General features: G+C 42.9%; 1 protein-coding gene across 10 annotated transcripts in view; it reads left to right on the forward strand.

Moving 5' to 3' along the window:
• Window positions 1-13,819, forward strand: part of TTC3 (tetratricopeptide repeat domain 3) — a 73,552-nt gene extending 59,733 nt beyond the window's left edge. For 4 of the 10 annotated variants that reach the window (XM_080612394.1, XM_080612395.1, XM_080612396.1 and 1 more), the window contains 10 exons: window positions 2,936-3,004; window positions 3,719-3,815; window positions 4,730-4,830; window positions 5,461-5,554; window positions 6,122-6,220; window positions 8,950-9,371; window positions 9,833-9,953; window positions 10,093-10,320; window positions 10,535-10,624; window positions 11,259-13,818. In XM_080612394.1, coding sequence (XP_080468520.1) covers window positions 2,936-3,004; window positions 3,719-3,815; window positions 4,730-4,830; window positions 5,461-5,554; window positions 6,122-6,220; window positions 8,950-9,371; window positions 9,833-9,953; window positions 10,093-10,320; window positions 10,535-10,624; window positions 11,259-11,363 — 1,426 coding nt within the window. In that variant the 3' untranslated portion in view covers window positions 11,364-13,818. Of the gene's footprint in view, window positions 1-2,935; window positions 3,005-3,718; window positions 3,816-4,729; window positions 4,831-5,237; window positions 5,555-6,121; window positions 6,221-8,949; window positions 9,372-9,832; window positions 9,954-10,092; window positions 10,321-10,534; window positions 10,625-11,258 lie in introns of those variants that run through there. The other 6 variants (XM_080612390.1, XM_080612393.1, XM_080612392.1 and 3 more) reach the window with 5 other exon arrangements.
• Window positions 13,820-13,835: the final 16 nt, after the last annotated feature.

Raw genomic sequence — 13,835 nt, forward strand, 5'->3', positions numbered from 1 at the left:
AGCCCTCAGCCTTTACTGCTTCGACCAGACCCTCCTTGTTAGTGAGGATGAGATCCAGCAGCGCTCCTCTCCTGGTTGGCTCATCCACCATTTGCATGAGGAAGTTATCATCCATACACAGGAGGAACCTCCTGGACTGTGGCTGGGTTGCTGAGTAGTCCTTCTAGCAAACATCAGGGAAGTTAAAATCCCCCACAAAGACCACGGCCTGTGACTGTGAGGCTGCTCTCAGCTGCCTGTAGAAGGCCTCGTCAACTTCCTCACCCTGATCTGGTGGCCTGTAACAGACACCCACAACAGTATCGCCCCTGCCAGCCTGCCCCTTAATTCTCACCCACAGACTCTCAACTCGCTCATCCCCTGTCCCTGGACAGAACTCAGTACATTGCAGCTGCTCTCGCACATAAAGAGCAACCCCACCACCCCGCCTGGCTGGCCTGTCTTTCCTGAGAAGGACATAGCCCTCCATGACTATATTCCAGTCATGTGAGCTGTCCCACCACGTCTCTGTAATTGCCACCAGATCATAATCTCCTGACTTAACACAGGTCTCCAACTCCTCCTGCTTATTTCCCATGCTGCACGCATTGGTGTACAGGCATTTCAAGGAGGGAGCTGAGCTCACCAAATCCACCCTAGTATTATAGGAGGCCTCCCAGTCTTCATCAATTCTAGAGTGCTGCCCCACTGGGGCAAGCCCAGTTACAACCCCATCCCCCTTCGAATCTAGTTTAAAGCTCTCCAAATGAGCCCTGCTAATTCATGCCCCAGCATCCTTTTGCCTCTGTGTGATAAACCTTTCCCACGTGCCATTGTCCGGACTGGAGCCTTATAAAACCAGCTGTTATAAAAAAACCCAAAGCCCTGCCTAAAGCACCAGTCTTGTAGCCAAATATTTATGGACTGAATTTTCCCATTCAGTCCCACATCATCACCGGAAGATGGAAGAAGTGAGGAGAAGATCACTTGAGCCCCAGACTCTTTCACCATCCGCCCCAAGGCCCTGTAGTCTTTCTTCATCCCCCGCAGACTGCGGGAAGCAGCTTCCCCCCCACCTGTCTGGAAGACCAGCAGTGGGTAGTAGTCTGTCGGGTGCACCAGGATGGGGAGCGCCCTGGTGATATCCCTGATCCAGGCTCCAGGCAGACTACACACTTCCCTATGATGAGGGTCAACTCTGCATATCGGGCCCTCTGTTCCTCTCAGAAGGGAATCGCCTACAACAATGACCTTTCTTTCTTTCTTTCTTATCAGAGGCAGTCTTGAGGTGCGAAGTCGACGCCTTTTCCTTGTAGGCCGGCCTTGCACCACATCCTCACCTACCTCTCCTTCAAGATCCAGGGCCTCAAACCTATTACGGAGGGGCACCTGGGGAAGCAGGGCAGGAAGGGAGGAGGGTTGCCCACGACTCCGAACTGGAACTCGCTTCCAGCCCTCATCGTCTTTTTGGTCCCTTACCTCTGTGCGACAGCTACAGGGCAGGGGCTGTCTCGGGCCATCCCCCTCTGTCTGAGAGGACAGGGGGTCCATCCCCTTTTGGGGGGTATCTCCCTGGAACCGTTCCTGCTGGCACACCAGGGAGTTACTCCACCAGTCGATCTCCCTTTCACACTCCCTGATGGTCCTCAGCGTCTCGACCTCCTCCTTAAGTTCTGCCACCAAGCTAAGCAGATCTTCTACCTGCTCACACCTCACACAGGTGGAATGCTGGCCTCCCTCCCTCGGCAGCAGCAGGCTCTGGCACTCCCTGCAGCCAGAGATCTGAACAGCCACAGTTTGGGACGAGATCTCTGTCTGAGTTGCTACAGTCTCCTAACTGCAAGCTCTCCTTCTGGAGGCGACCATATTGGTCAGCAGTCTGGGACACCAGCAACAGGGTCCACAACACGACCTGCTTGCTCCTCCCTGCGCCTGGTGGGCAGTGACCGCTGCCCTCTCAGAGGCTCTTTCAAGGCAAGGGGCAGGGGTGCGGTCGCCGTTACCGCGGGAACGCCCCTGCCACGTCAGCCGCTCTCTCGCAAGGGCTGCTGGGGCTTCGGGGATCGGGAGAGGTCGGGAATCGCGATGTCTCTGCGCTGTCCGCTCTGAGTTTCCTGATCTCTGCTGAACCTCGCGGTCGCTAAAGCGTGCCGGCTCCGGCTCTAGCTGGGCTGGCTCCCATCAGCTGACTGACTGCTAGGATCGAGTTACAGCCGCTTTTAAATCTCCCGCCGTCACCGTGGGAACCATATCATTAAGATCAATGTGTGAAGCCCATCATAACCCTGTCTGTGTGCAGCAGACCTAGCTCTTCCCCTGGCAGTGGGCTCTCCTGGCTGTGGAGGAGTAAGAAGCAACTTCTACCATGGCAAACAAGTACCCATGAGATCATGTCACTGACGTACTGAAAAATAAATCGTGTGTCATTTGATGCAGTATCGTCAGTAGCTTTTCCCAAAGCATTCTGAAGACTTCAGAAATCTTTAGGTAACCTGATGATTGGCTGTGTAACCAGATAGGTGTTTATCACAGTAGTAGACTGAAATATGTACATGTCTGCTTTCGCTATTTTGATTTTTTAAGTTACAGGTAAATATTTAAAATAGCTTCTAGGTAACTGATGAAACTGACTTAGGATAAATTCTCTAGTCAGATTTGACAATTCTTACTGTATTTTTAAGTTCTCTCCAAGTTCACAGACCTGAGAAGACTTCAGGCCTTGAATGCTGCTGTGTTATCGTTAGTCTAAATAGTTTGGGGTAAATTTGTCTTGAAGAATCATCAGCCTGCTTTTACATTAGTTACTGCTTAATTAGGAGTACATTCAAATGTACTTACAGTATTAAACACCATTGTTACTGCTGCGCAGTTGTCACTGTTGTTGTATAGGAACATGCCATGTATTTGCTAATGCACATTTTTCAGAACAAGCTTAATAAATGTTTGATTACTGTAGGTATTTGAAGACCATTGATGAGAAGGAAAAGCAGTATAAAGAATATTTAAATACATATCTCGAGACCAGGTAAAACTCTTGTACCTTTCAGCAATATTTACATTTTTCTGCTGACTCATCATTATTGAGTTCTTCCTTCACTTTGAGTAAAGGCTTAGAAAAAATAAGCACTGTAACCTCTATCTCTTATTTGAAGTTAGTTTACGTTTACTTATTGTGAGTAAATATTATTTTCTTTTAGATATTTAGGATAATAAAAATCTGGCTTTTCAACATACTCTCGTACGTTTCCCTTGATTATATGATGTTGTGTTTTCGAACACGTGTTAGAAGTTGGCTGTGGTACAGACATACTGAACTGCTATGTGTAGCTTTGCACCTCCACACGCTTGTAGTCCTAAATGTACTTCACGTTACCTAACGTTTTCTAAAAGTAACTCATTTGCACATAGTGTAAAGACAAGGTTTCTTTTATAGGTACATTCTTTATCTGTGTGATCAGGCACACTCGCATGACTGCAGTAGGCAAACTCCTGCAAACTGTTTAGGTTGCACAGTGAGAAGTGGTGAAGAAATAGGGAGGTTGTGCCTGTGGAGCCAGCAGTAGGGCTGCATGAGCAGGATGCTGTACCTGAATGCACAAGCTGAACAATGTAAATGGAGATGTGCCATTCTGAAAAAGAGTTTGCTTGTATAAAACCTCCAAAATGCCATAAATTTTTAATACTCACATATAATGTCATAAACATTGATCAAATATTTAACTTTTTTTTTATTTCACAGTAATAAACTTGCTAGTGAAAAAGTAAAATTGGAAGAGCTTATAAAAAAGCGTCAAGATGACTACCAAGAGTGTGTGAAAAGAGCTGTTAAAGCAGAGGTACAAACAAAATATCTTAAACCACTTTTGCTAAAGCTTGGATCATTTGCACTAATAGTAGGTGGGGAAGACGACTGATGAAGCCTTATTTACTTTTTGAATAGCATCTAAAACTTTTCATAAGCGTATATCAAAAGTGCTGTCCATGATGTTATCCTATGGATAACTTCACAGATCATCAAAGCACATTATTATTACTGACCAGTGTTAAAAAGCATTCGGGAGATGTAGTATTGCCCCAAGCAAAATTCAACTAGTGATTGAGTTTCATACTTACCCTTGTTATGAATAGATTCCATTAGCAAGAATTAACCATAGGAACTTGAAAAATTTCTTGTTTAAAGTAAGTCACAGTTAGCTAATGTATAGCTGCTGCTTTATGAGCTAGAATCAGAATGTAACAACCAGCCTGTGTGTTTCACTGAAAGGAGATTACTGAGAAATACCAAGATTTTTTCTAAAGCAGTATGTTTTATACTGGAAATGCTTTGAATATCATGGACAATTCTCCCTTCTTAAGAAGGGCTTGAAGGCTGTCTTGGGATTTTTATAAAAAGATTAGATTGTTGGTTGACATAAGTTTTCAACTATGCAGTATTTAAAAGGTTGCCCTGATTACTTTAAGTGGGTATTTATACATATATAAATATATATATAGGATAAGTTGCAAATGGAACATTTATGGAAGCTTTCTACTATCAGTTGAAATAAATGCAGCCTTTTTAGCCTCCTGAAGGCCTGCCAGGGCTGTTAATTCCATGTGAAATTGCTCATTGTAGGAACTCTGTGTGTGTTGTAGTCTGTATCATCAAACTATTGTTTCACATGCTTATTAAAATCTATTTGAGGTTTTATCCCTTGTGCTACAGCAGTGCTTTTACTGTACAGGGGTTTTTTACACTGTTTTGTTACAGATATCAGTACTCAAAAACTGGAAGGAAACTGAAGTATGCAAGCTAAATGGCATAGCTGCCAAAGCAGAAGCAAATGTCAAGATGCTGAAGTCATTGAGCAGGTATGGAGAGTTTACACCAGAAATTTCAGTACTATTAGTAGCCACATACAAATAACTTTTAACCTCGACAAGTCAGTTTTGCTCAGAAAGAGATGTCAGCTTGAAAGGTGCGTAGAAACATAATAGTTAAATACAGCTTTCCTGAAGCTGAATTTCTTCGTAATCTGAAATTACCAAGATGTGTGATACTTAAGAAGGAACAAGCTTCTTGCCTTCTTATTTCTTAGCCAGGGAAGATCAGGCTACTGGGAACATTCTAGTTATTCCTGCACAGTATCACTGTGAAGGGCTGCAATGGAAATAAAGAAGAGTGCAAACAAAGCTGCTGGGCATACAACAACATTGTTTTCTTCCTTACGAGAAACTAATTCAGCCCTTGGTGTTACCTTTTTAAAACCCTATGCCAGGTTCCATTTCCTTACATTGCCAGAAAATACCAATTTACATTTGAGGAATCCACTTCTGAGATTGGATGGGATCCACGGTCATTTCACTGGTTTTAAAATTGCTCAAGTCTTTAACTGTGATTTAGTTGGTAGGGAAAAGAACTAACTGTGGTACTAAAACCAATCGTCTTGAGCAAAAAATAATGGGAATGTTGGAGTTTAACTGACATCTTGAATGCTTCAGCAGCTCAGCTTCAGCAGCACCTAAGTTGAAGTCACAAACTGAATCCTGGGAAGTATTTATTTCAAATGTAAAGAAACAACTGGAAAAAGTAGAGGTAAGCCTTAATTTCTGCTAAAGAGCTTTAAGTTGAACATTGGAAATTAAAACAGAATAAATACCTTAAGTAATTTTGCATTCCTTTTTTAAAACACCAGTATCTTGTCCTGCAAATGCTGAACTGCAGTTTTTTAATTGCAAAAGAAAGGCACAGATTTAAGTCCAAATTACTTAAGTACAGTTAAATTACAATGACTATCTTCAATTTCATAAAGGCAAAAATCTGTCCTTTATACATTTGCTTCAAAATTGCATGCCACTCTTAATCTTGGTTCTTTTGTACTTTCTGAATTTTAAATAATCCATGCAGCTTCTCTAAAAACAACAGAACAGTTAAGATGTAAAATGTCTAGACTGAGTTTTAGGAACTAGAGAGGGTTTCCCAAACTCTTTCAAGCATCAATGCAAGTACATCATTTATAGCAAATGGTAGCCTCACGCCTCTGTTTGAAAGGCCTGGTATATCATCGGTGTCTTGCAAAAAAGTAGTTGTGTTCATGCCATTTTAAACAGAGCGAGCTTTAGTTAATGCTGATGTGGAGGATAATTTGTGTTTCTTCTGCAGACTGAGTATGAAGAAAAAATTCAGATGGTGAAAAATGGTGCACGAAACTGCCTCACTAAAATGGAAACTGAGGATCTTCCTTCTCCTCCCAGTGTCTTAGTATGTATCTTACATTTTATAGCTGTTTGTTAAGAAGTTCTTTAAGTTTGAATTGGCCTGGCTACCTGTTATAGGATATGTACATAAAGAACTTGAATATACGGCCTTGTATACAAAGTAAGCTGTCTCTCCATATGTCCAAGTAATTGTCAAAAGGAAAAGGTGACTGTGGATTAGCATGATGAAGGCCAGTGAGAAGAACATTATCAAGTCCTTTGAGAGTCTCAAGCTGTTTAAAATGCTTCATAATCTATCTCAATTGGGACTAATATTTTTGTGTGGCGTGACTTTCATGTAGCACCAAAATCCATAGGGACAAGGCCCCATTACACTGACATGTGTAACTGATTACAAATACCAAAATCAACTTCCAGTTGTATCTGTTGTGAACTAGATGGAGCATAGCCATTTATGGAAATGCATCTGCAATGACTACATCCCAGATAAATACTACTTAAACACATTTTCTTATGGGCCAACAGTTCCACAAATGCTTTGCTTAAGTCATGTTAATTACTTCCATCCTCTATGATTGTTCCTGGAGCAAGGACAAAGTCATAGAATCATAGGTTAGGGTTGGAAAGGGCCTTAAGATCATCAAGTTCCAACCCCCCTGCCATGGGCAGGGACACCTCACACTAAACCATGCCACCCAAGGCTCTGTCCAACCTGCCCTTGAACACTGCCAGGTATACTCCATTCACCACTTCTTTGGGCAACCAGTTCCAGTGCCTCACCACCCTCACCTAAAGAACTTCCTCCTTATATCCAATCTAAACTTCCCCTGCATAAGTTTGAACCCATTACCCCCTGTCCTAATGAAGAGTCGCTCCCCAGCATCTTTACAGGCCCCCTTCAGATACTGGAAGGCTGCTATGAGGTCTCCACGCAGCCTTCTCTTCTCCAGGATGAACAGCCCCAACTTTCTCAGCCTGTCTTCATACGGGAGGTGCTCCAGTCCCCTGATCATCCTCATGGCCCTCCTCTGGACTTGTTCCAACAGTTCCATGTGCTTTTTATGTTGAGGACACCAGAACTGCACACAATACTGCCAGTGCGGTCTCACGAGAGCAGAGTACAGGGGCAGGATCAGCTCCTTCGACCTGCTGGTCACGTTCCTTTCGATACAACCCAGGACACGGTTGGCTTTCTGAGCTGCGAGTGTACACTGTAGCTGGCTCATGTTCATTTTCTCATCAACCAACACCCCCAAGTCCTTCTCCGCAGGGCTCCTCTGAATCAAGTATCAAGTCAGTACTCCTTGAACTGTCCATGAGCACAGCAGTGGGGAGACACCTGACAGTGATAAAATACAGCCAGGGTAGCTGCAGCGGTGGTGCAGATGTTCACTGATGGCAAAACTGAAACCAGGGCAGGGAGGTGATGCCCAGCCCTGAAGACGAATAGCATTCAGAAACTATATGACCTGGGATGGTGTGGAGTAAGGGGAAGACGATTCAGACATCCCTCAAAATAGGGGAGATAATGGACTCAGTAAGTGATACATTTTCATAATGCACACACATAGGAAGTCCGTGAATTTGCTGAAGAGGCAAGACAACTTTTTATATATATTCTCTGCAAAAAGTCATGTGGCTTTTTTTGGTTGTTTGGTTTTTGGTATAATTTAGATTCAAGGTTCTGTTCTAATACTGTAATGATCATTACTACAGTGTTTCTAGACTTACACACGTCATAGTTACACTTAACACTTCCCTGCATGCCTGTTCTTCCCCACTTATTTCTAGGTCTCTCCTTTCTATTTACTGGTACAGAACTCTTAAGAGTATGTAGGTAACTTAAGTTACCATCCTTTGGTTACCATCAACTTACAGGTTGGGGAGGAGTGTCTGTTGAGCCTCTCGTTCTGCATTTGGTGGCTATTTTTACTGCAGTAATACAGGAGTAACCTTTTAGAAGGGGTATCTATAATTCTTTCAGCTTTGAGAGGGCTTTATTGAGCCCAAATGAAGAAGACTTGAATGAAAACTCTTTTTTTCCCTATTTACTAAACACCTTCAGAGGGATGGTAAAATATCACTTTGAAAAGGTGCTAAAGAACACAGAACAAGAACCAGCAAGTTCAACTTCAACTATGAAGAAGTGCAGAATTTCAGTTCTGTGTGTTAGGAAGCCACCTTCCTAGAGCAGTCAGGCTCTGCAAGAAGTAGCAGTCATGGGGTCAAACAACTAAACTGACTTTAAGGAGTTCTTCCCATTTATGGAAGAGAGTTGTTAGTGTAAAAAGTTTTCCTGACTCGCGCGAGCTCCAAGTGTTCAGGATGATGACTACAGCTGATGCATGTTTCTGGTGGTAAAAAAAAATTACACTGAATTATATAGAGATCATGTAACTCATTAAAAGCAGTGGAATCTGTATTTCCAACCTGATGGCACTTATTTAAAGCAGTTGTTTCTACCACCAACTTCAAGCTATACCTGCGAATAACTGACAGCTGTCCAACAGCTTTGTCTTCAGTTAAAGGAACAGCCTGTGTATGTGCTGTCCCATTGAATCCCATTTCAGACAGGTGCTCTACATGTAGTACCTGTTACAGAGCATCTTTGTGCAGTGCTTTTACCCAGGTGGAGCAAGTTTTGATAAATTAATGTAACCTTCCAGTTCCTTGGCATGACCAAACATGTCATAGTTCATGCTGCAAATGCTCAAGAGATCTGCTCAATTTATTTTAATCACTGTTTTTCCTGTGAAATCATTTTATTTCTAGATAAAACAAGGTAGGCCTCCAGACAGTGATCCAGCCATCGCCATGTGCTCCGCTGCACCTGCACAGCCAAATTTACTTCCTGCATTTTCAAGTTCTGAAGATCAAGGTCTAACACATGCTTCACTTAATACACAGGCTGGAGCTAAGCCAGCATATGCAAATTATAAGGCTTGTTCCGCAAGTGGTGGATCAGTGAAAACACCCTCCAAGCCCCTGGAAGGATCATATTCCAATAAAGTTTCAACAGCTTGCCCATCAGGGATTTCTGGAAGTAATGCTCAGAATGTCCAGCTGAACCAGAGGCACCAAGATGACTCAGCTACACAACTGAGGCCTCCCAGACTTCCAACCAACAGAACGCTCCCAAAGCCATTGGAAAATATTATTGCACATCTACAGAGCATATTTCCAAACTACAGCAGGTATTTGTTTTCATGAATGTAATGCTATGCTGAGTAACAGAAATTCTGAATATCCAGTACAAGAAGAACTGATTTCTTAGAAGGCTTCTGTTTCATGAGCAGAGTAACCTTAGTTGTTCCCTTCCCTCCCACTCAGTGAGACATTCCTTAAAGGAAGAGACCTGTGGTGCTGGCTTATGTGGTTTGGGTTTTTTCCCCAGTTAAGAGCCACTACCAAATAGAAGTAGCATTATTTTATTGTTTGGGGGGGCGGGGAGGGGTGGAGGTGTGTGTTATCATTAAGGTAGGTTCTAGTCACTGCAAGGTATTGGAAGCAGGAACTTGGTGCAGTTCATTTGAGTATCTTCTCACTGCCATGAATCAAGCATGGAGGCTAATGTGTACTCTCATGCTGTGACTATGCTGGTAACAGCCATCATGTTGCCAATCAGACATAATCAATGTCGTCTTTGCCCCTCCAGTTCAGACTTCACTAGCTACATAAAAGCCGTACAAAGAAGAAATGGGAATACACTGTCAGGTTTGAGCTTCGATGAAATTCTCAGCAGAGTGACGGATCTCATTCTGGAGCAGCAGAGTAAGGTACTATGTGTGGTGTACATAGCTGCATCCCTGACAGAGGAGCTGGTGCAGCACAGCCCAGAAAATCGTGCAACCTTGCCTTTGCTGCCAGGCTCTAAAATGCAAACTTGTTCCAAATTCTTTTCCAATACCTGCCTAGGCACCAACTTTAACAGGGAGACCTGTGAAGTCACCATCCTCTGTGTCAGCAGCACAGGCTGGAACTCAGGGTCAGGAAGTCCCTGCAGGAGAATATGTCCCCAGCCCACCCAAGGCAAAACCTGCACTTAAAAATGCTTTGAGTAAGAATCCACCTCAGCCAAGTCTCCAGCCCTGGGGAAATGTTGGAGCAACACCTAAATCAAAATGGAAGAAACGAGACTTTACAGTAAGTTCTCCACTGTTTCCATGACAGGAAGTGATTGCTGTGTGCTTCTTGTAAGACATAAAATAATCCAAGTACTGCTGGCAGAAATAATTGACTCATTCATTTGGTGTGCAAAGGCTTAAATAGACTTTGTTAAAATTAGTAACACCATTAATTTATTAAAATTTGTTGATTAATTGTTGCCAGCTTTCAAATAACTGTGTTTTATGTCTAGGCCTCCAGTGATGATCCTTGCACAATATGTCATGATGAGCTAAGCAGAGACTCGTGTGAACTAGAATGCGGGCATCGTTTTCACAGAGAAGTAAGGACTTTGTTCTTATTGCTTAGATGCAAATGTTTATGGACATTGTCTAGTTATGCCCTTGTTCCATTTTCTGAAAGCGGCCTTCCCCTCTTAACCCATCTGCACCTAAAAGCAGTGCAGAAGCCCCTTTCCTTTTCCATACTTTATACTCCAAGACTTGCAACACACACGGCCTTACTGTGCCAGAAAATTTTCAGGTTTAGATTTTTAAGTAAAATGAGAATTCATCAGAGTGAATTTAAGCTTAGTTTTCAGAGGATGAATCTGGTAGTCAAGTCAGAGTTGTTTGCACTGTACTTACAGAACAGGCTATTGCTTTAAGCCCTGCATTTGCCACCTGCTAGCAGCTGCACGTGTAGCTTCCTGTAGTAAGAAGTCAGGATTATGTGAGAATAACTGGATGCTTCTGCTTGTGACTTTTTCCTTGTTTGTTCACTGCATATTTGTTAATGCAAAGTAGGTGCAAATGTAAACTGATGAGCACAGCGTCACGGCTGGAGAACAGTTCTCTACTGCAAAGTGTAATAACACAGAATATCTTGTGCTTGCCTGTTAGTGACAATTACGAACTTAGTTAAACTGAACTCTTGTTACTAGCCTTTGTGTCCTCAACATCTTCCTATTCTTGCAGTGCATTAGAACCTGGCTCAAGCAACACTCGAGTACCTGCCCCATCTGCCGTGTTCACGCTCTATTACCTGAAGACTTTCCTGAACTTCCTGCACGGAACAAATAACACCTAAACCTTGTTTTATTTGAACACATTGTAGTAAGATGCAAAGCAGCTGCAGAATAACCACCACGATAAGGAACAGAAACATGATGCCTAGAGAGGGACGGAACCCTGGCTATATTGAAATGGTAGCAGAGCCGGGACTGCTGCAGTGTTTACCCCTGAGCATTAAGCCATAAGATACTGGTACTGCCATGGCACCTGCAGAATTAAGCTGGCATCCTCCAACATCCAGCACTTTTCCTGTGTGAAGCCAGTGTAGTTCAGAGGCTAGCAGCACACAAAACTGGTTGTGTTTTTTGGGTAAGGGATATTGAAACTACTCTATCCACTTTTCTCCAGGGATGGTGCATCACTCTTTGCAGGAGTGATGCACCATCCTCCAGAGGTTACACCACCCTGAAAATAAATTCTAGTATTAAAACAAGTAGGTAACCCCAACGCCAGACCAGCAGAATTTGGAACAGCCAAGACATTACCTTCCTTTGGCATGAACAGTTAGAATTTAACTGCAGGATTCAAATCACGCTTGTTGTATTCATTATGAATGCAGTTCACATAATTGCAGCTCCTTACTCTGCATAAATCCATAGCTTGTAATTCAAATTGTTTAAATAATTACTTTTAGTAATACTTTAAAGCAAGAATTTTTAAGTATTCATGTGATTCCTTCTTTTTGTTTATCATTAAGTTGTAATACTGTGGCTCAGTTCTTTAATCTCACAATATTATTTGAATTTGCCTCATTGCTGAAGAGCCGATTTGTTTAAATCAGAATTACAAGATTTTTGTTTTTGATGAGGCAAACCTGTACCTCTGTTCTGTGTGTGGATGTTCATCCTCAGAGTGAGGTACAGAATGCAGACAGCTGAAAGACTGGCTCTCCTACTGCTTTAGAAGTCTGAGCTTGCCTGAGTACCATTGTCACTGTAAGTAAGACTTGTGAGACTTGTGTACACTTGTAAGAGTGTACAGCCTGACCACCCTGAAACTGAACCGTGACTGTTGTTTGGATAACAGGCACTATTACGTTTATTATATGAGGTTGTTAGCTAATTCTAGGAATCAGATGTTCTCCCAAATACATATGTATCCTCCAGATGAAGTTTTAAACTATTCTGTGATTAATCACTATATTACTAGGCATTTGGATCAAAAATAAAACTTATAGCAGCTGCAGTAGTAATTTTTTGTGTGATATTTTTGCTAAGCGTGAGTTACTGGTGAGTGGTCTACTGTAGGCTGGTGAGCCTTGCTGCCTGAACATTTAGGTATTGCACTGCTCGCCATAACAGCACATGCACCCTTTTCAGCTTCCATTATGTTCTTGGGGTGGGGGATACATACACATCATCTTTCTAGCTTGTCACACCAGTAGCCCACATCCTTGACCCTCAGAACCAAGGGCTGGAGCAATCCTGAGTTGGGTCAGGGCAATCCGAACTACAACTGGAGGCTGGGCAGGGACTGGACTGAGAGCAGCCTTGAGCAAAAGGACCAGTGGTTGGGGCTGATTGACAAGAAGCTCAACATGCGCCAGCTGTGTGCACTTACAGCCCAGAAAGCCAAGCATGGCTTGGGCTGATCAAAAGGAATGCAACCAGCAGATTAAGGAAGGTGAGGGTGGTGAGCAACAGTACTGTGCCTCAGTTGTGCTTATTGTTTATTTTCCTTTCCCCTTTTATATTCTCTCCCCTTGTTATTTCCCTTATTATTATTAGTAGTAGTATTATATTATACTTTAGTTACTGGACTGTTCTTATCTTAACACGTGGGATTTGCATTCTTTTGATTCTCCTCCCCATCCTGCCCGGGGGGGTGGGAAGGGAAGGGTGAACTAGCAGCTGCGTGGTACTGAGTTATGGGCTGGGCTTAAATCACATGTACTCTGGATGCTGGGGCCTGGGGCAGGATGGATACCCGTCCGTCCTTCGAAACAACGTTGATGGTAGGATGTGATAGTGGCACTTAAGCAGCAGGTGGCACTCTTGAACCACCATCCAGACTAGAGAGACAACCTTTCCTTATCCTGTACCAGTTCCTGATCTTAATGTGTTTTAAGTTCTAGTAAATATCTACCCCCTCCTGGCCCAAGAGTGTTGTAAGACAAAAGAAAGAATTCCAGATGGTGATTCCTAAAGGTGATACAGAACCAGGGCTAACCCTAGAACTTAAGCTTCCTGCTTCGCAGTGCTGCTGGCTACAGCTAAAGGAAATCATTTCAAGCACTTTTCCTAATTCTGTTGTTCCAAGTTGTCATCTTTACACTTATACTCTATATAATACACAAGAACCTCAGTTCTAAGCATTCCTCTGGTATGGACTTGTGTTCCTCATTTGACTAAAACACACTTAGTGTTATCTCACATCATTATTTGTTTCACATCACTTACTTCACGTTCATCCTTCAATATTCATCCCACATCACCACCCTGTGTTGCTGTAGCACCATTTATTAATGCCTTCAAAGACATG

The sequence above is a fragment of the Psittacula echo genome, assembly GCF_963264785.1.
Source record: "Psittacula echo genome assembly, chromosome: 3".
Taxonomy (NCBI): Eukaryota; Metazoa; Chordata; class Aves; order Psittaciformes; family Psittacidae; genus Psittacula; species Psittacula echo.